This window comes from Sander vitreus, chromosome 13 (assembly GCF_031162955.1).
Source record: "Sander vitreus isolate 19-12246 chromosome 13, sanVit1, whole genome shotgun sequence".
Lineage (NCBI taxonomy): Eukaryota > Metazoa > Chordata > Actinopteri > Perciformes > Percidae > Sander > Sander vitreus.
Window position 1 is genome coordinate 14,859,834 of NC_135867.1, and position 26,167 is coordinate 14,886,000.

Sequence of the window (26,167 nt, forward strand, 5' to 3'; positions counted from 1 at the left end):
CAGAGACACAATTTAAAATGGTGACAGTACAGTACGACTCGTGAAACATTGCATGCAACCATTTCATTTGGACAGGAAGAGATTTTACGGTATCTTAATATGAGAAGCCTCATGTGCCTGTGGAAGCCTTTTTGTCAAATAGTTTTATGAAGCAACTAAGACGTGAAAATGTCTTGTCGAAAAACATTTTACAATCCCTTCATACAGAATAAGTGACAGGAACACAGGAGTCGTACTGTTATTTACAAGCACAATTTTCACATCACTCTCAGAGAGCTCTTGGCAAATACTCGTCATTGCAGTTAACACTTAAGACTATTGCACAAACTACAGCATTAAGACAAAAGGAAGTGAATTATTTTCATGGATGTACGTGATCCTTCCACCTTCATACCTCAGCCTTTGGTGAGATCGATACGTTTTGATGCTCAATCTATTTTATTTTGTTTTTTTCAAAACTGACTATGAACAGGCTGTGAGAAAGTCAAAACTAAGACTTTGACATTTTCTTATGGGTCGTAGAGTTGATGTAACACTTGTATATAAAAAGTTAGAGCTGTGAATTATTATTAGTGTTGAGTTATAGTTTATGAGAATGCCATAAAAAGTATGACTCATCTCTTGGTACCTACTTCTATTTCAGTGTGTTGATTCTTATGGCACTGTGGACAACGCTCAAGACACTGCAACGCGGTGGCAAAATCCACACAAGCATCTCACAATCGACTGCCGTTATACATTAATGTATGAATAATACAGTGAGGTAAAGGATGGTAAACACGGTTGTTACATCAGGTTTTGGTTTTTAAGAATAGTGCAGTGAGCTTCTTCATCCAGGCAGCATTGAGGATACAGTGCCAGCTGGCTGGAAGTCAGTGGGTAGGCTATCGTAGAGAGTGTTTTCACAGAGACAAAACATTTATACACGTAATCAGGGTTAGGGTAAGAGTTGGGGTCTGTTAGCTGGTGTGAATCAGTCTGCGGCTCAATTAGTAACCAGTTACAGCAATACTACATAAGAGAGTACCTCTTAACTCAGTCTATAATACAGTGTGTGTGTGTGTGTGTGTGTGTGTGTGTGTGTGTGTGTGTGTAATACATGATGTACCATGTGGATGTCCACTCTGGATCTAGGCCACAGCGAGGTTTAGTCATTGCTCAGGGATCCGTTTCAAATCTCATCTTCTTAGCGTCACCACTTCTTATTACATAATGAGAGCGGTAACGAGAGATACAATATTTTATACTCTCACTCAAACCTCCTTTTGTTTTCTCAGTTTTTTTCTTTTTTAAATTACCAAGTCTGTCTTGAAAAGTGGCTCAGTCGCAATAAAGGGACAGTTCACAGTTCAAAAGGCCGCTCTGGAAGACCTCTCCAACTTAAACAAAATGTTGAGAGGGGCCTTGAGTTCAGTCTTTCATTTTCTTGTGTTCAGTCTTTCATTTTCTTGTGTCGTGTATCCCTCAGCAAAGGGTCTTGAGTGCACCTGAAGCACAGAGGAGAGTCTGCATGGGGTAGGGAGGCGGGGACACCACTTCCTCAACGACCTGTTCTGGCCGGAAAGAGAATGGCTGCAGCTGGACCTTCTTCTTTAGGATCTGTCCAATTCCCATCGAAGGGAACTTGCTGCGGTGCGTCGGGCTGTCGGGATCGCTACTGCTGCTGTTGGAAGGAGGACTGAATGCTGAGGTGGGGTTGAGGGGACTGAAGGCGGACTTTGGAGGGCTGAAAGCCGAGCTCCCCGGGGGGCTTCCTACAGTGCTGGGAGGGCTGCCGCTGGTGTCAGAAGAACCGCCCCAATCTGACGAGATGCTCTTCTTGGGCTGCGGGTTGACAATGAGGACGGGAGGACTGGGGATTGTAGCCTTCTTCAAGTAAGAGGAGTCGGGTTGGAAGGCAGAGACGTGGCGCGGCGGGGACAGAGTCCCGTTGGTCAGCTTGTACCAGGGTGAGGCGGGGGTGTCTTCAATTTGCTCAGCTTTGGAGAGGGAGCCGAAGGAATGCATGCCGATCGGTGATGGAGCTGGTGGGGCAGGTATGTTGTGTTCTGGGCTCGTATTGACTTGTGGAAGGGTGGCCAAGCGCCTCCGTTGCTGAGGGGTGTTGGAAAAGAGAGGTTGGATCTCTAGATATTCCATGGAGGAAGAGGCAACGGTGCCCGGTGGTGCCAGAGGTGAATTGCGATGGCCACCAGTTATGGCACGCAATAAACCTGAGGAAGAAATGAGAAGCATTGTTACATTTCTGAAATACTGGTTTTTGCGCCTGCAGGCACAACTGAATTATGTTTGGGTGAGTGCCTTGCGTGTCTAGATTCTAGGTCATAGGTCATGTCAGTGAAGACATACCGCTCACAGTCAAAATCATTATCTGAAAGCATGTAACAAGCAGGTGTAAACGGTACAGGAACATTCTGTGTTAAGACCAGCCCGTCCTGACATGCAGGATCTGGATCAGCCTAGGGCTTTCTCTATACCACTTACAGGCAAATGAGGTGAGGGAAAGGAGCTTAAGCCCCAGCTTTGCCCCTGGCTCCTAGCCACCTCAATGTAAGCTCTTCTTCAAGTCAAGGCAATATTTGTATAGCACATTTCAGCAACAGGGCAATTCAAAGTGCTTTACATAAAACATTAAAGAGCAGTTTAAAACAATTAAATATATTTTAAATTAAATTAAATATATAAGCAGCTAAAATACGAGATTTTAGGCTGCTAGTATGGGACAATGTATAGAGGGTTTTCACCGATGTCACGTTCTGGGCGGTAACCTGGATGCGCGGCCATATTGGAGGCACTCGGTGTAAACAACTGAATGGAGTATTGTGCACTTTGGATACTTTAATACTTTATGTCTAAACAACAGAAAAGCTCATCAAAACGCATCCAAGATGCAAAGGCATGGAAGGACTTGGACCCCAAAAATGGCGCGATATTTTGAGAAATTACAGTTTACTGGCGGTGCAGATCCCTACAAGTTGGCTCCCTCTTCTTGGATCCATGGCGACCCGGTGATTCTTCCTTCAGTTGCATATCCCGATTTATAGTCAACTACCTGGTTTTCTCGCCGAGCCCATACACAGCGGAAGACCTTAAATCCTACAAATGTTTGGAGGCTTATAACCAGATGGTGTGTGGATGGGTGAGGGAGACGCAGTACCAAGTCATTAATGACCGTTGTGTTGTGAAGGCCAAAGTAAGTAATGCAATAACGTCTTTCATCAACCTAACCTTAACTGTACGATATCATTGCGATACTCAAGGTGTAGTCAAGTGACTCTCAATAGTTGTTTTTTTTCATTTCAAAAGACCGAACAAGACAGATTTTTCCCGCGTAGATCCTGGTTGAGCTTTGCGAACCACAAGTGCCTCCTTTCCTCTGATAACTTCTGGCATTCCTCTTCCTGGTTTTTAATAACTTTTGGAAGTCGATAATATTCCAAATGTTTGTCTCGGTCTGACCTATTAGTACAACCTAAAACACGGCAATAATTAACCATTTTCCTTGATGCCGTTCGGGATTTACTTCAGTGCGACTTCTGGTCTGATGACGCGTCGTGAAAACCCTCTATAAGCCGTTGCTCTATACACGTAATCCACCCGCAATCCTTGCCGTTCCCAGAACGGGCCGGTCCCACTGGTCTTACTTCAAGTAGTGTGACTCCGACCACCTATCACTCTTTGTTAAAAATAGAATTTGAAAAATGCTGCTGTGTTTAATAGATTCAATTCAATTTAATTCCAAATAATATACTTACTTCTGTAGTATAAATGAAATTTTTAAAAAAAAGTGTTTGTGTGTTTGCCCCTACGATTGACTGGAAACTTGTCCGGGATGTTTCCTCCCAGATGGGTGGGTGGGTGGGTGGGTGGACAGATGGACAGACAAACTGGATGGATGGATGGGGGTAACTACGTATGTGTGAAGAACATGCATGCTCAGTCAACCTACCCTGTATGAATAAAGGTAAATAAGATAGATAGAATAAATAAAGTGGTACTTTTTAAAACAAATATACGGTATCTTCTCTTTTTTTTAATTTTTTTTTTTTTACAAATCTGACCAAGTGTTTTTGCACTGCACCATATGATCCCTCACCTGTTCTGTGTTTCTTCTCCTTGCTGGGCCCCTTGGCAACCGCCAGGTAGACGGGCGTCTGCTTGGGGGGTATAGTGAGCTTGTCCACGTGCTTCCTCCACTGGGTCTGGAAGTATTCGTTTTTCTGCTTTTCTCCTTTCTTATTTTCTTGAAACTGCATCTCCTAAACCACACATTTACAACAACCCTTAGCATTTGACAAACCTGTTGTTGTGTAAACAGTTTTATCCCCTAATAATTCATGCTCTCTTGTAACCCTTTCTAGACACCGAAAATTAATTCAGGTAGAGTGTGTGTCTTGTGTTTCCTTTGCCCTCTGTCATTGAGAATGGCATGGGACAGGTTTTAGCAAGGATTTCCTTACCCTGTACTCTTTAGAGAGTCTCTTCATTTTCTTGTTGAGGAGGAAGTAGACCGCAAGAGTGTGGCAGGCGCGGTTGGTGAGGACAGCGCTCAGCACCTCACTGTGCTTGTAGCTCATCTTCTCCGTCATATGCAGCAACACCGTGTGGTTTATTTCCTCAATGTGAATCCTGGACACAGAAATGGAATGCAGAGCGAGAAAGTTAATGCTTTGTGATACTTTAAATTGAATGCAATAAGAAGTTCTATGTTTGTAAAAAAAAAAAAATAAAAAAAAAAGAGGCTAAACTATAAGACATACTACTGCAAAATGCAATCTTTAAACTCTACCTGTTGAGGTAAGGTGCCCCTGTGTTCTTGTTGGCCAGCTGTAGCCAGGAATCAGCCATCACCTGATGGATATTGGGACGCTTGTTGGGATCTGGCTCAAGAAGCTTCTTCAGAAGACAGATGGCAGCTAAGACAGAGATAGGGAAAATAAATATGAATAAGCTGCCACTGACGTTCTACTTGCTGCATAAGAGGAAAGTTTTCCAATACTGAAACATGTTTTTACATTATATATTTTTCTTCAGATAAGTTTTTCTTCACAGTAGATGTGACTGCTCTTTTGGTTGAAAACTATGGGACTGAATACTAATATTGCCTCACTTCTCTGCCATCCAGCACACCCCTTAATTGTTTGACTAGTTTCACAATCCCTTGTTCTTGTCACTGTGCACAACAAACTTGGCCTTCATCCTACTCATCATTTGTCAATCCATTATAACCTAAGACAGATAAGACATGAGATGACACACCATCTTTTAACTACTTAAATAACTGGGTTAAGCCATCCCTTACTGGTATTAGAGTAACGCTGTTGTAACAGGAGTAGCAACTGTGGTTTAAGTGTAGCTACTTCCAGGGAAGAATAAACTCACCCGTGTTCCGGTCTAAAAAACAAAACAGGGCGTCGCCTTTTCAGGAATTCTGATAAACTGTCAATTATCAATCAATCTTTTTTTCCATGCAGTCCCAGCGACTTAACAGGAAAAGTTAGAGAACAATACATAATTACATAGATAAAACCGGTTACTAATTTTGAACAAACAATGGCAATTTGGTTAGTGCACATGTTTACTCATACTCTGCCAACATTTTTTCTTAATGCATTTGTACTTCTTAAATGTTGAGGGTTTCCTTTTTCTCTGCTTAAACACTTAAAAAAATGCTTAAAATTACTATTTAGATTTCATATATTTAGTGTTATATTTGGGCATACACATACTGTGCGTGTCAAAGGTAAGTATGGTGATGACTAAAAGGATTGTATTTCTGCTGAAACTGCCAAGTTCTTTCTTGAGAAATGCTCGTCAATGAATCAGTGAGTTCTCTTTGTTGCGTGCGCTGATTTACGGTTTACATTCTCAGTGAACTCACTGATCTGTTTGCTTACTTTTAGGTAAGCAGGGTGTCTGAAGGCTGCCTTTCTCTTAAGAGGATTTAAAAAGAGCCGTAATAAAGAGTCTTAATCAAGGAGTTTCAAATCACAAAGACGCATCTGATTTATTGATTGGATAATACTTTTGCCATTTCCTAAGTTCGTTAGCCATTTGCTTCTCATTTAATCTTTTTTAGTTGGGTGAAATAAAAAAAAAAAATTAAAAAAAAGCAGAGTATCAGAGAGTTTGTTTATTAAAGCCTGTTGGATAGCCAGACAAAAAGCTAAACAAAGAAGGCTAATGACAGTCATTCCAGCAAATCAGAGCAGCCTATAATTAATAATTTTCTATTGGCCTTTCTTGCATCTCTTGGCAGACCAGAACATCAACATTCTTTCTCTCACATGCAATCATAACCTGAAATTATCTTGTTTACACGATATATATATATATATATATATATATATATATATATATATATATATATATATATATATATATATATATATATATATATATATATCTCTCTCTCTCTCTCATGTCAGTTTAATCTTGAGGCATGGTAGCCTACAAGTTGATAGATGAATATTTTCTTCACCATAGAGAAACGCCTTGTAATCTATGATTTATCATATAGTTGCGCATTAGTGCATGCATTAGGGTTTACCTGTGGAGAGCGAGGGAGGTAGAGGGTTCATCTCTTTGTCCACCATCTTCTGGTGCAGGGCTCGGAGACTGAAGGGCTCCACAGTGAACGGCAGAGTCCCAGTCAACATGGCATACATGTTCACACCACTGGAAGATCAAAATACACACTTTAGCTCGGAGTGCACTTGTGAAATAAACAAATGTATTTAATTAAGTTGATATTTGACAACAATTGATTACATTTTGAGAAAAAAAAAAAGGAGTAATGCACTCACATGGACCAGACATCCACCTTCGGCCCGTACTTCTTTCTGGAGAGCAGCTCTGGGGCGGCGTAGGCTGGACTTCCACACTGGGTGCTGAATGGGTCTGAGTATCCCAAGATGCCTGCGCAGTTACTGAGGCCAAAATCTGAGGGACAGAAGAACTGGGGTGAGTGTTGTTTCTGGGTTTTATTACGGTCTTTTCAGCTCACTTATTAAACTAGTCGCCCCGTCACAGTGTTACACACACAAACAGAAGCTGATTAGCACTAAGGTGAGAGCTTGTAAGGGTTTTAACAGGACATTTAATTGCTCTTAGCTCTTCACCACATGCGGGACACTCTGATACTCTGCATGTCCCACTCCAACTGACAAAATCTTTTCTTATTAAATTAACTAATGGCATTTCTGCATGTTTAATTCACAGGAAATTAAAAAGAAGTAGCAGCATTGCACTGAACAAGGAAAAGAAACAGATGTGAGCGAGATACTGTAAATGTAAGAGCTTTTGAGTTACCTATGAGCTTTATGTTGTCCTGCTCATCCAACAGAAGGTTTTCTATCTTCAGATCCCTGTAAGACAAAGAGTGTCAGTGTTTATATTAGAACAATCATCACACAATGCACAAGCAAGAGAGGTAACTCCCCCCCCCTGCAACACATACACACATGCCCCTCCCAATGTGGGTCACGCTGACTGATTTTCAGGGTCTATTGTGTGCCTCCAGATCCCTCCTTAGTCTTAAAAATCCTGTTATACAGTTATCTACATAGGCCATCTCTCCATGATAGAATTGTAGTTCCCAGGCTCTGAGCGACAAATAATTGAATATTCCCAGGAAGAGCTTTGTGAAGTTCATAGCTGAAATTTGATTTAGATGGAGTTTATGTGTTGCTTTTTTCCCTGAATCGAATCAAATCTAATATTTTATCATAACACTGTACAGCAGTATTTGTAGGATAAATGCACGGGACTGATTAATATCTGTGCACAGTGCATGGAAATCCAGTTGAGTTATTTTTTATAATAATTCTTAGCAGCTCCCTTAGAAACCTCTTAAAGCATGGCAAATATGGTTTTGTGGATTAACACTTATGTGCACAATTTGGACTTAACTCAGACTTTTAGAAAGAGGATCATGTCTTCGAGATCTTAAAGTCAGCTTTAACCCATAAATGGCACAAAGCTCTATCAGCTATGGATGGTAAACTGTCAATATTTTCAGAGGCATTTATACAAATTCTGCTCTAACATTGGACAGCAATGTGTATGGGGCTCTGTGTTTATTTTTCTCTCTCTGCATTTGTCTGCATTGTTTCAAGTGTATTTTATTACCTGTGCACCACGCCTGCTCTGTGCAAGTGCTCAACGGCCAGCACCAACTGCCGGATGTATTTCTGAGTCTCCCGCTCATCCAGGCGTTTCTTGTCATAGATGCGGTTCATGAGGTTGCCGCCGGGACACAGCTCCATCACCAGGTAGTAGCTGTTCTCTGTCTCCAGGATGTCCAACAGCTGCGTGATGTTGGGGTGGCGGATCATCTGCTGGATGTGGCCCTCCCGCCGCAGGTTCTTGGTCACATACGAGTCTTTCTTGGCCTTTCGCTTGTCTATCACCTTCACCGCCACCTGGAGAAATTGAGACAGGAGAGAGAAAGATAAGAGGTGAGGAACTCATTTTAGACAGTGACTTGGCAGCTAAAGTTTGGCTCTTGTCCCCTTTGATATTGTGAATTATACCCATGGAGAAAAGAGCACTAGTGCACTACTGTGTCTTGGAGAGAGGTTTTCACAGATTTGTAGTGTAACAGGTGACAAGCTTCTCAGTCTCCACTGCAGGGTACATAACTCGACACTGCCCTTTCCCTCACAGCTGTTCCCAATGTGGGGCAACCCAGGCGCTATAGGGCCCTGAGGCTGCAGGAGGGGGAGGTGTGTGTGTGTGTGTGTGTGTGTGTGTGTGTGTGTGTGTGTGTGTGTTGGAGGAGTTACTGAACCATCGTAAACTAGGGGAAAAGAAAATATTACCCTGTCTGTTGAGAAGGCGCCAGGGCCAAATGGACAGTTGATAACCCCCTATTTGCCACAGAGTTTAGTTGCAACTAAACACACATGAGGAGCGGCGACAAATGTAGAAAGGAGACCTGGGAAGGATAAGTAAGTAGGGCTCATTTTCTGACGCAGATTCAACAGACAGACTGAGAAGAATAGATTCCCAGGCAGGTGTGTTAAGTTTTTTCTTTAATTACTCATCCTAGCATCGCCTTTCTATGTTTCTCTGTCCTTGTTGTCTCATTGGAGTAGAAAGCTGCAGTCTCCTCATAAAAGCCACAGAACATGTCCTTTATGACAAACACTTCCCTCTGTAGGTAATTACATTCAATAACGTACCCATCTACTCTATTTCATCCTTTGCCCGTATCACCTTGTATCCCGTCTAGACTGAGTTCAAGAGCATGGCTACTATACACAGCAAATCATCTCAAGGAGAGCCCACAGACATGGAAAAGCATGACCGGTGAAACTAATCACCATATCCATTAATGAAATGGTTCCCTTTCTTCTGTCCTTCAGCTTGTCTTTTTTTACTTTCGTCCTTTTATCTCTGATAATTGATTCACCTCTGAGAACCTTTCTACAGCTGCTAATTAAACCTGTGTGTGTGTGTGTGTGTGTGTGTGTGTGTGTGTGTGTGTGTGTGTGTGTGTGTGTGTGTGTATAAGAAAGGGGGTGTTGGGTATGTATGGGGGGGTGGGGCACTGTATTTACAGTAGACTGATCTATATGTGGAGGGGGAGTTGAGGATATAGAGGGGGAGGGGTGTGCCCAGCCAGGGGGCTTCTGGGGGATTCAGTTGTTTATCAGGCGGCCCTCAGACAGAAAAGAGAGGAGGTGGGGGTAGTATCGAGGGGAAAGTGGGTTACAGACATCAAAAACACATGCATATGACCTCCCCAGCCCCCTGATGATGACAGCTCCATCTCTCAACTCTCCTCACTTTCATACCCCCTGCCTGTAAACACACACACACACACACACACACACACACACACACACACACACACACACACACACTTCCTTAACTGACTTTCTATGCTATGACTTTGATGCTAAAAAAAAAGAGGTTCTGGAGTCCTCCTGTATTGTATTTTCTTTCCCCCTGACTTCACCTTTTTCCTTGGATAAACTCCCTTCCCTCCCCCCCCTCCCCAGTGCCTGTTGGACCCTGAATGAGAGAGAGAGAGCGAGAGCGAGAGAGAGAGGAAAGAGAGGAAAGAGAGGGAGAGCATGTGCTGTGCTTGGTTGTGCTATTGCCAGCGTTTGCATCATCCTTAACAAAGAGGGCGAGGGAAGAGGAGTGGAGCGCTTTCCCCTCACAGAAACAGAATGGGGGGGGGGGGGCACATGATGAGCTAATAATTAATAGGCTAAATATGCATTTCACTGGCACATATTCTGTTGTACACATATACAGACAGACATGGGTCTACATGTAGGGACACATAAGGACAAGGGGGTCTTTTTTTCCTATATGCAAATGTTCTGGCTGCCCCTCAAAACAGCTTAGAGAGACAAAGGCAACCAGTGGCCAATGGTGGCCCATATCAAAGCCCTGCGCTGGCAGAATCATAATGAGACTGAAGCCCATTTATCAACAACATGATTTAATATGCAAGTAGCAGCTCTGCTCTCTCATAGGCCGGCCAATTTTCCTCTCTGTCCCTATCACGGGCTCGCGCGCCCACAGCGGTGAGATCACCACCAGCAGACAAAGAAGAGGTTCATAAAAAGCCACAGATCGCACAACTAGTTATCCAACGCATGTTAGGGGAAGGACAGGCAGCTCTCTTTGTCTCTCTGGCACACACGAAAAGTAAATATTGCCACTGGAGCTTGGCTAGAAAACAAGCCCTGCTGTACGTATGGCTGACTTCAACAGCTCAGCCATACGCCAACAGCTGGTGGTGCCGCATGAGCTCATTAACAAAGCTCCCCATTGCAAACAGGGCTGATCACTTTCTCTGACAAAGCTAAGAACTAATTAGACACGTTGCAAAATCATAAAGTATGGCTAAACTGTCAATATGAACAGGTGAGCAGTTTATCGGTTGACCTGCATGCAAGTGACAGCTGACACTGTCCACTGAAATGGAATTCGAAACCATTTCACCATATCCCCATTACATGCCACTTATGATCTTAAATGTTAAAACTTAGCCTATGGCCTACAGTCAGACAAACTCAGATAGTTTTCTAAAAGAAAAAAAAAGTTAAGTGCAAGAAATCACGAGGCATTAATTCACTTTAATTCTGATAGCATGTTATAGGATCGCAAAAGGCATTAAAATAAAGCCAAGAAAATAGATTAGGCCTACACACAATTAAAACAAACCCTGTTGCATTTCCCCGCAGTCTTACCTTTTCCCCAGTCAACGCATGGAGACCTTCTCTAACTTTGGCGAACGATCCTTCTCCCAGCTTCCTCCCGATCAGATAGTTCCCGACCCGTTTGGTGTGATAAAAGTTCTTGAGGATGTCCGCCGCAGGACTGCATAGAGAGGCCGGGAGGATGCTGTCATTCCCGGCACTATTTGGGGTTTTGCCCTCATATAGGCCTAACCCGTGGCTGTTGTCTACTACCATGTCGGCAACTGGCATCACGGCTGCCTTGTCAAATGTCCCCTTTTAACAAGGGAGAAAATTACGCAGCTCGTCCCTTTCCCACCTTTAAGGCGGGTATTAAATGCTTAACGTCCGGCAGAGTGCGTTAACTCCGGTCCGTCTGCGTCTTGCCACTAATACAAATTAAGGGAAGCGGAGCTTGCGCCACCTGTTCGCCCAAAGCATCCAGTGAGCGCACTCAGCAGATTCCGAGACGAGTCGTGATTAGTGTTATCAGCTTGACATGACACAGAAAAAATGTCAAACTCAATCATGGAAAGTAAAATTAAATGACGCAACCTGTATTAATACTTGTAAGGGTATAAAAAAAAAAAGTAGCTCAGTCAGAGGTAGGCTCTTACTCGGCGTCCCTGCTCCATGAAAACTGTCTCCTGAATAGTCTATGCAGGCAGCGTGTTTTTCAGTTTGAACAACTGACTTTGCCGGTCATATGGGTGGGCGTTACTTAGTGTGAGGGTGAAAAAAAGAAAAACACACAGCCCTCACACGGTGGTGGTAGCCGGAGTAATTTCCAATCCAATCAGCGCAGGTGGGCGGAGCACATGTGAGAACAAGGGGGACAACTCCACCCGGTACCGCTGGCCGCCGTTTCGTATGGTGCGCTCAGATTGTACACAGCTATGAACAAAGAATATGTGTGTGGCCGGAAGAGATAGACAACAACACTGTCACTACAAATATTTAAATGTTTTGTTTATTCTTGTAACAAAATGTCTGTCTGCCTGCGTTGTGATTTTATTGTCAGGTTTATTTGGGTAGAATGGGCGTAAAGGTAGGCTACCAAATGTTCACGTGTGCTGTGCACCACGCATCCGTAAAATTCCTTAATTACACATAGAGGCGTTGGTTACATATAGCCTAGTGGCAATACATGATCATAAATAAATGTTTGAGTCTGTGAGAAATGGTCAATTTCATGTAAGGTGCAATCATCTATTGCCATTTTTTCACTGTGTTATTGGTTGTTGCTGAACTTGGAGTTGGAGTTCTGCCAACAATAGAAAGTTGTACTCCAGTAGACCAGTGGCAGACAAAGAAGCATCTTCCTCCTGCTCGTTGAGGTGTCACTGGCCTAATTAACATGGTGTTCATCACTCAGAGGAGAACACCTGCAGGGAGGGGCAACAGTTTGAGACATATTTTTCTTCCTGTAGCTATTTGGCTTCAGCTCAGTCAATCTGACCTAATATGATTATATGATATGTTTTCCTACAGGAGCTGAACAAAATAACAGTAACACCTGACAATACAATGAAGTTCAATAGCCCTGCAATAGTACTACTACCAATGTGAAGATTATGTTGTTATGTTTATAGTCTGTGTCAGAGAGGTGTTGATTCAACTGTGGTGTTTACTGCATCAGATGTAATTGTATACAGGTGTGCTCGGTTTTGTTATTCCTTGTATGGATTCCTAGGAGTAAGAATAATACATCTGCACATACAGTTTGACTTGCCTGCTGGACCATGCTTTCTAGACACCAAACCAGACACCCAGACATGAAAGCAAAAGTACAAGTATACTACCATCTATTGGAGTAATTTCGTACTACAAGAACATAGGCTACAGACAGTCCGAATACTTAAAACATTAGTGAGAGTCTGAGACTGCATCCTTGTTGAACTTTTTCATTCTTCATTTTCATTTATTCATTAGTTTAAATTATTTCTAAAGCAAGTAGTCTGTGGATTAGTCCTTGGAGTTAAACAGTTTCCTGTAAAATAAAGATACTTGGATATTCATACAGGTGACCTGTTCAGGGGGGAAACAGAGTGGTATTGTCACCGAGTTATTTAATTTGAAGATAATGATTCTCAATTTAAAGTATACTTTTAAGTATTGGAAATGTTGCACATATAGGCCTAGTTTAAAGGTTTAAATGAGAAGCATCCTACCACTGGGCTATAAAAGCATCATCAGGTGATGATGACAAGTTTCTTATATATTAGTCATAAAAAAGCAAGTATATCTTCAACTTGGTTGGTTTAATCTGGGGTCATGTACAGTAGGCTAGTACAGTAATATTGATTGGTATCTGCGAGTTGGTAAAATATAACATTGCATGAGAAGTCTGTGTCTGCAGCCTACCTGATGAGCACCTGAATATGGCTTTAGATTAATTGGTCCATGTTCAAAAGGACACACTGTGGACAATCCTGCCCCATGCCCTGTCCACCAATTTGAAATCCCTACAGCATTCCGCCATCCAGTGGACAAAACCTAGAACAACACAACTGAATCCCATCATGCTTTGCCGTGCCTGCCGACCGCCGACCCGAGAGCTACCGATGCTAGGCTAACTATCGTTAGCTAACGGGGAGCGGACATGTTGTACCGACCCTTCTTTGAATAAACATCGCTGTAAGCGGGGAATCGGGAATTAAGGGGAAAGCTCATAGCGTTGGGCAATCATGGATGCCGTCAACGCCTTTAACCACGAGGTAAGATGCCTTCAGGGCTCGCTGAGACCCCGAAGTCACCGAGTCTGGCGCCGCTGGTCATAGTGCTGTGTTGCTCTGGAGCTAGCCGAACAGGACTGACCAATGGGCCTGCTCGGCGAGCTAGCTGGACTTGTCCATCTTACCTGGCTTGGGCTAACTGAGTTAGCGTTAGTGTTGTAGCTAACGTTACACCTGCAGCGCGATTAATGTTGGTACTGAAACAAATTATTGCCAACTAACGTTAGCAAGCTAACACGACGTTAGCGAGTCCACCTTGGTTTACAAAGTTCGCTAAGTTGGTAAGACCAACGTTTATGTTAGCTTGTGGGTGCATGGTTTCCAACATTGTTGTTGGTAACAATGGTACTGGCAAACACACTATTCTGTTGTTATTGTCACAATGCAACCTTACACAATGTGCATAATCGCTTCGGTGATATGCACAGTCCGTTTGTTTAGAAAGATGCCAGACCAAAAGTTGCTGTAAGGCCTGTGGACTGATGGTTGTTGTTGTTAGATGCCCAGTCAAAAGACAGGTCAAGTCATTTCTGCTAATGGTCTGTTTAACCCTTGAATGAAACGTTAACAGTTACCACTGCTGGGCCCGCTGAGACTGAGTGGGAAACGCACAAACTTGTAATAGTAGAGATCATAGAGCAGTCCTGATAGTTGTTTGTTGCACCACATCATCATAACCCCTAGAAGCTGTTTCTGATGGATCTTGGAATATGCTTTACACTTTCAATAGCAGTTTCTGTCTGGCACAGAAGAAAGTAGTTGTTATTTATGGATGTAAAACACTGTTAGATATAACCTAATATAGCCTACATGACAAACATGTCTGTCTACTACACACACACCTGTTAAATAAGAAAACATGTACTTAAGTGATGTTTAAATTAGTTTCCCTCAGGTACTGGACCATTTTAGGTTAGCTCAGAATTAGCAAAGGTCCTTTTGCACCACACAGCTTAACTGTGTATAGTTTATTTCTTATTTATTTTCACCTTACTGTAACAAGGCTGTATCTTGTAATTTTATTTATTGTAAGTTATTCTGCTTTGTGTGTTGTGTAACCCACTGCAAAATGTATCATTGTCCCCTCAGCCCTGAGGAGGAATTGTAAAAATTCTATTTTACAAAACCACATGACAGTTTGAAGTGTCTGCACGTGTCAAGGCTTTGTAGCAGATGGAAAATGAAAGTGGTAAACACAAGAATAAAGTGAGAAGATGTCTTGCATTTACTGTTTTTTAAGCACAAAGCTTTCATTCCTTCATGGCACCATGGGAAGCATGTTTCCTTACTGTGCATATGACAATAAAAACGTTGGAAAGTTTGAAACTTTTCAGCGATTAATCCACGACACAACAATCACACAGGATATAGAGGCAGTGAAAAAGTCCACTTAACCAATAGCGCCATTCTTCAGATCAACAACAGTGGCAACCAATAAAAGATCAGTAATCCAATTAACAAATTACATGAAATCAAAAGCAATGGAGTACAAATGATTGGCATCACCTCTGAAACTTCGCAAGCTCTGTCCTCTCTGTGTTGTTGTTGTTTATTTTTTGCCTTGTGTCTTATGACCCTCCCATCTCACTCATCTATCATCTACTCTGTCTCTAGTTATTCTCATTGATGGACTCCAAGCCCCCAATCTCTCGGGCAAAGATGATCTCCATCACCAAATCGGCCATCAAAGCTATGAAAGTAAGAATGAGTTTGGCATTCCTTGTTTTGAGAGTTACTTCTATATTCATTTTAATGATATTCTCTGTGTTATATGAGGCTATATGTACATGATAACATGCTCACTTGCTTCTCTCTTCTCAGCTCTACAAACATGTGGTCCAGATTGTGGAAAAGTTTATCAAAAAGGTGAGACAAGCCTGTCTAAATCATCCATTCTCAGCTCACCAAACATGAATAAACCCAAATCTGTTTTCTATTTCTGCTCTCTCCAGTGTAAGCCTGAGTACAAGGTAGCAGGTCTGTATGTGGTGGATTCTATTGTTAGGCAGTCCAGACACCAGTTTGGATCAGACAAGGACGTGTTTGGCCCAAGGTTCACCAAAAACATTACAGGAACCTTTGAGAACCTCTGCCTTTGCCCAGTAGAGGACAGGGTAAGAAAAGACAGAGTTGGTGAAAATTCACTGTGATGAATATTGTGGACTTTACCAAATTGGGGTTAAAAGATTTTGTCCCCGCTAATGACAAATGCTAGTCAGTACTGTATTGTGTCATCTCCTTTACCTGTTTCCTTGCTTTCTTATTCCCTTTGTAGAGTAAGATTGTGCGGGTGTTGAACCTGTGGCAGAAGAATGGGGTGTTCAAGATTGAGGTTATTCAGCCCCTCCTTGACATGGCAGCTGGCTCTAGCAGTGCTGCTGCACCCTACACAGGCTCAGATGATCCAGGTGATTTGAGTGTTTGTTAGGGTTGGGTATCGTTTGGATTTTTTGCGATACCGATACTAAAACAAGTGTTTTTTGCGACAACAGCAGGCATTGGCCTAAAAATAGTTTGTGGCTTGCTAGTAGAGTGTCTTTAACTGCAGACTGTTGGACGTCCCGGTGTTGGAATCCTCTACAGTGAAGTTCAGTCACACTTTACACCGTTTAGCTGTCAGCATTTTAACCGTGTTTAAGCCAGTTACTAGCTACCAGTAGGCTAACGTTACTGTCAAGTGTAGTGTTAACTAGCGTCACATGCAGTGATGTTTCTGTTGCCTCTAACATCTGTTTCGGAGCATCGGAGAGCAGTGCAGGCATTTAAGTGGCACCGGAATGAGGCACCAAAATTCACGTTGCTATTCGCTCCGGTAGATAGCGGTCATTTAGGCACCGGTGCCATATTAGCATCAGGTCTTGGTACCCAACCCTAGTGTTTGTACTGTACACATGAGGCAGTAGTGATTACTTTAAGTCCATGATATAGTTTTTACATTTTGTTAATTTTTTTTCTTTATCAGCACAATTTCCTAACTGCTGAGTTGTTGCATTCAGTAGTGAAAATAATCCATGTTTGCTTAGTGGAGACAATTGTAAATGTCCTTTTTTTAAATGTACGTATATTGCATAAAACAATTTTAATGTTTATATGCTTCACTGTCAGTATGCTGGCATTTAAAGGCATCTGTGTGCTGCTCACACACATGTTCATGCTATGGCTCTTTTCTCAGGTTCTTCCCCACCTCCAGCCAAAGAGCCAGTTACTGCGGTAACGGCAAACTCCACCACGGCATCTGCTGCTCAGCTGCAAAACTCTGATGCCTTTGCTGCTGTGGCACAGCTCTTTCAGTCCACACAGGGTCAACAGGTGTGTGTATGTTTACTATCAGTGTGTACTGGCATAAGCTTTGACCACAGTCATTTTGCTTGTATTATCTTTGCTTCCACATCTCTTAGACCCTCACTACTACAACTCTTCTTTCAATCTGTCAATGGCATTTTTAGCTTCAGCAGATGCTCCAGAACTTTCAGCAGCAGCCAGTGAAGTCTGACACCAACACTCAGCCTCCTGTCCATACCAGTCAAACACAGGCCCAAAACATAACCACTGGCCTGGGCACGGTCACCCCGCAACCGCCTCTGCCCACCCAAACCGCCCAGCAGAAGGCAGCCTTTGACAAGGTATATATATTGCATATGCAATCAACATCTAAATATACTCTGAACATCATTTTAGAGTGCAGGCACTGTTTAGACACTTTAGACAGTGCTCGGAGTAGAAGTTATTTAAGGTTATTTATTTCTCTCCCTCAGAAATTGCTGGACCGTTTTGACTATGATGATGAACCAGAAATTGGAGAAGAAACGAAGAAGGATGACATTTCATCACAGGCCTCCTTGTAAGACCTTGATTTGTAATACTGCACAGTGTTTCCCCTTGGTTGATTGCTTAAGCCTGGCGGAGGGGGGAGGGGAGGCTGCTACCACCACTACAAATTCTGTTCTCAATTTAACACTTTTAAAGTTTCTTTAAATATTTATCAGTTCATTTTCGAAATCCACATAAAACACTCTTGACATCGACATCAATTGCATCCACTGCACTTATATTAAAAGAAAATATGTCACACTTAAAGCTGGTTCGCCTGTTACGCCCACTATTTCCTTAGAAGAAATGTAGCATTTAAAGGGCTATTTTTTTAAACCGAGTCTGGCGCAGTGTTCACTCCACATAAAACACTGCATCACATCCAGCAAACTTCACGGAGAACAGTGAGGGCAAAACCGCGTCACCAATCAGTTTTAACCGAATATTTTCTGGTCCAGCTCTGCTAAAAATACAAAAACACCGAATCCGTCAGCACGTTAGCGTGACGTTAACTACCGAGCCTGTTTTTTTTTTTTTTTTGCTGTTTAGATAACAAACTCAACTGTTGTCAGTGACAGTTGTCTCGTTCATGGCCTCAAAGCAGTGCGTCTCTGCAGCTCATGGCTGGACACCGCTGCAGAATAAATATAGAGGAAACACAATGGAAAATTTGGCAAAAGTACAATTATAGTAGAAACGCTGCAGCATCTCTGCAAATCCAATAAGTGGGAAGCTCTGATTGATTTTTGAAAATGAAATTAAAGCTGTGAAGCTAATGGGGTATTTTTATCATCACAGTATGCAGCAGCCTCCAGCCTTCCCACAGCACATGGAGCACTTTAAACCGTCGATGATTAACGTGTTGCAAGGCCTCTCACAACAGGTAATACGTACAAACATTTCTAATTGTAAAATAACTCATCTTTTCTAACAAGTCCATCCATCGAATTCTTTGATCTTTGTTTTCTTTTTGTCATTTTTACTTTAAACTTTAAAATGCTATCAAATTTTAAGTTTAAGCTTTAAGCTTGTATTACAACAATAGGGTCACATAACACATTTACGATATACAGTTTCAATTCAGTTTTATTCATAGTGTCAAATCACAACAGAAGTTATCTCAGGACATTTTACAGACAGAGTAGGTCTAGACTACACTACACACCCAGCAATTCCCCCCAAGAGCAAGTATTTGGTGCGACATTGTCAAGAAAAAACTTCCTTTTAACACGCCGAAACCTCACACAGACCCTGGCTCTTGGTGGGCGGCCTTAGTATATGCTCTAAAAGAAGTAACACATAAACATATTAAAATCAAATGTAGGGAGGGATAAAAACTTTTCTGCTAAATTAATTTTATATAGTATATTTGGAAAACCCTGTTGTACTTGCACAATATTTATTCCAGTTGTCTTTCTCAGGTTCCTCTCCCTCCTAATGGCCAGCTTCAGGCCTATGGTTTACCAGCAGGACAAAGCTTCCCAGTTATGATGCCTCCTGTGGGGCATGCTTTGCCAGGGCAGGCCCTCCCTGGTTCTACAGGGCCTCCCGGCTTCTCAGGGGTATACCCACCCCACAATGCAGCCCAGCAACAACAGGTAGACTTAACAATAGTACAAAGGATATATGTAAAATCTTAGAAGCCAATAAATTAAGTAGGTAAAGTACATTTTTATATTTGCATTAAAACTAAAATCTGATGCCAGCTTAAAATGAATATTTAAATGTCTGCATTAAATCATAATCATTTTTTTTTTTCTGTACCATATCAGGATTTGTCAATGGATATGGACCGTTCAGCTACGAGGGATGGCAGACATGGTCGACGATCACACTCAGGCTCCAGGTAAGCATCTGAAATGGGATCTGATGTGTCAAACTGAGTTTCTGTTGCAGCAATGTAAATTGCTCTTCACCGTTTATTTTGTTTTATGCAGATAAGCTGCTTATCAGTGCTTATTCATTGTGAGCATATCATGCAATATACGTGTATATATATATATATATATATATATATATAATTTTTTTCTCCAGGTCTCCAAAGCGGAGGAGGTCGAGGTCTAATTCCCGTACACGACGATCCAGGCACAGGCGATCGCGTTCACGCTCCAGAGACCGGCGTCACCACTCCCCACGCTCTCGCTCGCTGGAGCGCAAGGAGAGAGAGAAGGAGAGAGAGCGACGGCAGAAAGGTCTTCCGCCACCCAAGAGCGAGACACTAAGCAGTGAGTCATAGTCTATTTATGGGCATTTTTATTCAAGTATATGGACCTGAAATGATTTGTTAGATGTGAGCTAGTCTCCACTGCCAGAATTATCTCCACAGCGCTGTGAAATAAGGTCTGTCATCACGCGTACATTCTGGGATAGGAGAAAAAAATGCTTTGGGTTGTTTGCATTTCTTTATACCAATTACAATTGTCTTGGGCGGCGCAAAGTTCCGGACGCAGCGATGCTGGCTCTGCAAAATAGTCTCGGGAAGGAACTTGTTTTGGTGGAACATTTGCACCCCACAAAAGAAAACGCCACATAAAATATGAAATGAGGTTAATACACAATACAGTGACGTGAGCTATTTAAATTAGCTGGATACATGGTTATACGTAATTTGCTCTTACCAGTGTGTCTCCGTGTGTACTTCGTCCATAGCAATCCCCGCTAATCGGTCCCAAAACTTCCCAGTTAGATAGTAAATTCTGTAAACATATTCCTTGTTAATCTTTGCAGTCATTCCCATCATCATTTAGCATTTCTAAGTTCTTGTTTACGTTACCTTTTCTGTCTCCTTTTCAGTTTGCAGTACAACTCTCTGGGTGGGCCAGTTGGATAAGAGAACTCAACAGCAAGACGTTGCCTGTTTACTGGAGGAGTTTGGGCAGATAGAGTCCATCAATGTAAGTGGACTAATATAGATCAGTAACATTGATCCAACTGTGATCACATCCTGTGTCTGTAACAATGACATTTGCGGTTTCTCATCCAAAGATGAAAAATACAGATGTGTGTCTTTTGGTCATAGTTAATATATGATGATATAGTTTGTGTTTTTCATGCAAGTTTTTTATATATATATATATAAATAAATAAATATATATAAGGGCTGTCAATCGATTAAAAAATGTAATCTAATTAATTACATACTCTGTGATTAATTAATCGAAATTAATCGCATACATAATTAACGGTGCCTGAACCGATACTTTTTAAGAAAGTAAAACAAAAAAAGGATACTAAACAACAGTCGGTGACATTAAAGAACAGCTTGTTTATTGCTAAGGCCATATGGTCAAAATTAAATGATTTAATAATGATGTATAACAATAACTTATTTCACTAGTAAATTGCTGTTGAACGACAAAAACAACCACCAGATGGAAAAAGGACATTTACAATAACTTCAAATGCACCACGACGCTGTAGTTTCGCGACGCATCCAGTTTCATTGAACGCACCGTCTGTCTTGTTTCTCCGACGGCAGCTGCAGATTGTTACATACCGGTGTTGAATCCTCTACAGTAAAACACAGTCAAACTTTACACCGTTTAGCGTTAGCTGTCAGCATTTTAACCGTGTTTTATCCAGCTACTAGCTAGCGGTAGGCTAATGTTAGCTGCTGTCGAGTATAGTGTTAACTAGCGTCACGTGCAGCAGTGTTTGTGTTGCCTGTATCGTCTTCAGAGCATCAGAGAGAAGCGCAGACATATCAGTGGCACCAGATTTCGGTAGCCAGGGTTGGCAGGAAGAAGATTTTTACAAGTAAATGTTCCAATTAATGATCCAGGCAGCACATTCTCGTCTCCCTCCTTCATTTTACAGTCCAATGGTGGCTAGAACGGCTCCGGGTTAAACGTCAATATGGAATGGATTAATCTGCGTTATTTTTTTTAACGCATTATTTTGACAGCCCTAACATATATATATATATATGCATGCATGCAGCTCATAGACCCTGCTTTGTTATTAATGTTTTATATTACATATTGTTTTTTTCAAACCTTGCCAAATGTTGTACTTGTTGATGAAAGGAACACAGTAAAATCATGAGATTCGGCTAACTAAATGGAAATAACAGTCTCCTTGTTTTTTCCTCACCTGTCTGCTTGTCCTCCTCACTTGTTAAGATGATCCCTCCACGCGGCTGTGCCTATATTGTCATGATACATAGGCAAGATGCCTTCAGAGCTCTACAGAAGCTTAGTAGAGGATCTCACAAAGTGAACCAGAAAGCAATCAAGGTGAGTGAGCAACACAGACTGCTGCTTAGTAAAGCAAATCAAAAATAAAACCCAAATTGTCTTATCAAGAGTTGTTTTTGTTCATTTCTTGCCAGATTGCTTGGGCTTTGAACAAGGGCATAAAGCCTGAGTTTAAACAGTACTGGGATGTGGAGCTGGGTGTCACCTACATACCTTGGTCTAAAATCAGAGAGGCTCAGTTGGAGGAGCTCAAAGAAGGAGGAATACTGGATGTGGACACCTTATCACCAGGTAAAAACTCTCACAGGCACAGACACATTAGGAAATCATACAAACAAATTAAGACATAAAATGCAATCACACGTGCGAAGTCCAGTTAGTCACACAGATCACAATAAATAAGGTCCTGTCGTGTCTGTCCTTTCCAGAGTGGAGTGGAGTGAGAAAGACTATTGGCCTCCTGGAGGAACTCAACCACAACGGCCGTTCGGAGCCACAGCAGCCTGAGGAAACACAAGTATTACCTGTAGCTGTTGCAGCTGCTCTTCCTGCACAGGTAAACAGCAACTGAAAGATGTTACCAGCTTACGCTCTTTGGATTAGAGATAGGAGGATGTAATACTGTTATAAAATAAAATGTTGGTAAAATATCATTCTGAAACTTGATGTGATTAAGAATGCGTGCCTGCTGTTCTTTTGGGGATCTATGCAAATGTATGTATGCTACTCAATCCGAAGGATACGTTTGGAGGCCACGTTTATAATAGTATGACAGGCTGTTGTGACACCTGGTCCATACCTATTTTATAATAGACGAGTTAGCTTAGATAAGTTGATTTTTTGTTTGAAGTTACTTAGCTCCTGTGTTTCTCCAGAGTACCACTGGGAAGGATAACAAATGACTTTCTCATTTGACATCTACAGTAAATCCTTGTAAATGTTCTCAGGTTCCTCCGATGCAGCAGCCAATGGTTGGTGTGGGTTCTCTCCAGCCTCCTGTTTTTCCTGGTCCCATAGGCATGCCTCTGCCTTCCTTCCCCCCAGGCGTTCCCCCTCCTCCTTTCATCAGACCTGGCTTCAACCCCATGCAGATGCCTCCAGGTAGCACCTCCTTCAGCTGCCGTCAAACCCTTTCTCACTGGCTTTCATTCAGTTTCTCTCTCTTACTCACACAGTGCTATTATGAATGATGTTTATCAGTAGTAAGTGTGTAGTCGCTAAGTTTTGCTCGCCTTTCAAACAAGAAACTGCAAAAATACATACACTAGAAGAACACAAGCACAACACACTGCTGTTTTAAGTCTTTGCTCTTGCACCACAACAAAACACAACAGTCCATCTTTTCAGGGGGAATCCTCCAGTTGTTAATTCCACACCTACTGACAGTTTCCACGCCAGCCCAGACAAACTGAACCCTAACTAACTCTTTTCAACCCTCTTCTTCCAGGTTTTCCTCCCCCAGGTACCATGCCTCTTGGTCCCCCACCTCCCTCCAAAGGTGGAGTTGAAGACCCGCCTCTGGACCCAGCGGGTCTGGGCAACAGGAAAAATGACGAGGTCCTGGAGGGTCCCAACATCTTCAGCAATCAGATGGGGCCTATGGGTCAGTCTGTCTTTCTCTCAGAACTTTTCTTTCCTCATTCTGCTCTATTGCTTTTGGTTAGTTATAAAAGTTGATTTGAAATTAAAGCTGTATTTTGTATTTGTTTCCCCATCAGGTAACCAGTTAGGTGGACCTCTGGGTTCTCTCCCAGGTGGTCCTCCAGGAAACCTCCAACCCCCTTCTGGTGGCCTGCTTGGCGCACGGCCTGGTATAATCCCACTCCAGCGTCCTCCGGTTCCCCCACCACCACACATGCAGCGTTTCCCTCCACCCCACGGGCCACGACCCCCACACCCCAACATGCCGCCTATGCCACCACAGATGATGCCCAGGGGGCCACCCCCTCAAATGATGCAACATGACCCCCCTCCACCTAAAGGAGGCTTTGGGATGCTCCCTCCTCATAATATGAGAGCTCCTTTCCCTCCACATGGGCATGGCCCTCCTCATCAAGGTCCTCCTCCTTTTATCAGACCAGGGGGGCCTCGTGGTCTGGAGGGGCCGGAAGAAATGGATGGCAGACCATTCAGGGGAGACAGGCCTGGATTCAGGGACAGAGAGCCAGAGAGGGATAGGGACTGGGATCGAGATAGGGATAGAGAGAGGGACCGAGGTTTTGGAGGTGGAAGGCGTCCATTTGGTGATGGAGGGAGGGGTGGAGGTGGTGATAGAATGGATGGGAGGGACCGGCTCGGAGGCTGGCAGGAAGATGGAGGAGATCACAGGGGAGGAGGATGGGAGAGAGACAGAGATCGGGACAGAGACCGAGACAGACGGGACTGGAGGGAGAGGCGAAACAGCCTGGATAGCGACAGGGAGCGAGGGAGGGCTGATAATGGGGAGAGGGAGCGAGGGAGAGGAGAGGGAGGAGAAAGAGGACGGGTAGAAGGTGGGAGTCGAGAAAGAGGGAGAGGAGCTGAAGGAAAAGAAGGGGGGGACAGGCCAAGGCGGTCAGAACGGCGAGAGAGGACCACGCGTTGGGATAGGGATGATCGATTGGCCGAACTGGAAAACATGGACAGATTTCAGAGCTCTAATAGCACAGAGCAACCTCCTGTGACTCCTGTGGTTACTATGGAAACCAGTAAAGAACCAAGTGTGGAAGCTTCTGAAAAGAAGGCAGAATCTGAACTTTTAGCTCCGTCCCCAGAGGTAAAAACAGCTGCAGAAGAACCGATGACCTCTGAGCCCTCACCTTCGGCTCAAAGTGAGCCCACAGAAACAAAAGAGGAAGCAGCATCATAGACTGGCTCACTGCTCCTTCAGCCAGAGACTGCTGTGAACCACTGAAAGATAAAAGGCATTTTTCACTATGATGGTCAGTCTCAACTCATGGCATATGAATGCTAGCTCGTCACAGTTTGTCAGTTGGTAATTGACAGTTTCTGGGCAGTAACATGTCTTGAAAACAAACATCTCCCACACATGTTGTTAAACATATGTAAAATGGTTGTTTTCTGATTTTACGGCTTATGGTCAAATGACTTTGCATCAGTTTCTCCAAACACATGACCACATGAAAATCCGTTTGGCGCAATTTGCCGTTGTTAAATATTGGCTGTCAACTGTTTTTCCTGTAAATTGTAAGAATGAACGGAGTGCTTGCATGTTAACTTAGCTCTGTCCATTTTAGGTTAATTTGAGCTTAGCTTTTATGTTTTTACTCAAGTTGGTTTGCAGGCGGAGTAAACAAATGACTTCTATGACACCATTTTTTTTACTTCACTGCCTTATCTGTGTGATAGCAGGCACTGCTCAACAAGGGTGAATATGTTCATTTTAAAACTTTTTTTTAAATCTGCCAAAATGTCATGTCAAAACACTGAATATCTTTTCAAACAACTATATGATAATATAGGCACCATTTATTTTTCATCTCATCTTGTGTTTCATGTCGGCTCATTATCGCAAGGTCACAGCCAGTAAGGCACAGTTTTGAAAGGACTATGGGGGCCTTAAAATCCAATCATGTTACTTGTAGGTGTTTGTACTTTTTCTTCTCCATTCAAATTGTGGAAGACATGTTGGGGTAAATGACACTGAGAATTAGGTTTGGTACTTTGCTCACACAAAATGTTGAGCTATTCTTTTGATTATTTGCTTTTGACCCTTTGAACCACACTTTATTTCAGCCATAATAAATACGAGTACTGTCTTCATTCTACCAGACACTTGGTGCACATTTACTAGCCAATACCCTTAAAATATCCACTCTCAATACATGATTTTATAAATTTCTATCTACTAGTACTGGGACTCCTAAGAACATAGGACTGATTAGAAGCTGAGCTTATTCTCACCAGGTCTCTGAATCAAACATCAAAATCATATTTTACTGATAACAGGAATTACACCCAATTCCTTGCGAAAAAATGTAACACTCCGTCATTCATTATATTATTTAGGGGATCAATATTGCTTCACATTCTTTGATCATATTGTACTTATCCATATCAAAGTGTTTTACGTGTGCATATAATCATTTTGTTTGGTTACAAAAATATTGGGCAAACCATTATAGCCGCTCAAAACCAAGGACTTGAAGTGTAACGGTGGCATAATCAAATTTCTTTTGCTTACACATTTAGACATTTCAACACAATATGCAGAAAAATTAAGAAC

The 26,167-nt window shown here is 42.5% G+C and overlaps 2 protein-coding genes across 2 annotated transcripts; one reads left to right on the forward strand and one right to left on the reverse strand.

Moving 5' to 3' along the window:
* Positions 1-1,431: 1,431 nt before the first annotated feature.
* Positions 1,432-11,853, reverse strand: hunk (hormonally up-regulated Neu-associated kinase). Its single transcript, XM_078266610.1, has 9 exons — positions 11,214-11,853; positions 8,131-8,423; positions 7,312-7,367; positions 6,807-6,942; positions 6,551-6,678; positions 4,790-4,916; positions 4,461-4,629; positions 4,097-4,259; positions 1,432-2,213 (listed from the first exon to the last, which is right to left on the reverse strand). Exons 1-9 carry the CDS (start codon positions 11,451-11,453, stop codon positions 1,465-1,467), a joined length of 2,061 nt encoding a protein of 686 aa, XP_078122736.1. The 5' UTR covers positions 11,454-11,853; the 3' UTR covers positions 1,432-1,464.
* Positions 11,854-13,719: 1,866 nt separating this feature from the next.
* scaf4a (SR-related CTD-associated factor 4a) lies at positions 13,720-25,425 on the forward strand. Its single transcript, XM_078265675.1, has 19 exons — positions 13,720-13,918; positions 15,551-15,634; positions 15,758-15,802; positions 15,889-16,050; positions 16,212-16,344; positions 17,109-17,245; positions 17,383-17,559; positions 17,692-17,777; positions 18,545-18,629; positions 19,168-19,344; positions 19,519-19,592; positions 19,781-19,971; positions 20,540-20,640; positions 21,868-21,981; positions 22,077-22,233; positions 22,371-22,498; positions 22,890-23,043; positions 23,390-23,545; positions 23,661-25,425. Exons 1-19 carry the CDS (start codon positions 13,889-13,891, stop codon positions 24,788-24,790), a joined length of 3,321 nt encoding a protein of 1,106 aa, XP_078121801.1. The 5' UTR covers positions 13,720-13,888; the 3' UTR covers positions 24,791-25,425.
* The last annotated feature ends 742 nt before the right edge of the window (positions 25,426-26,167 follow it).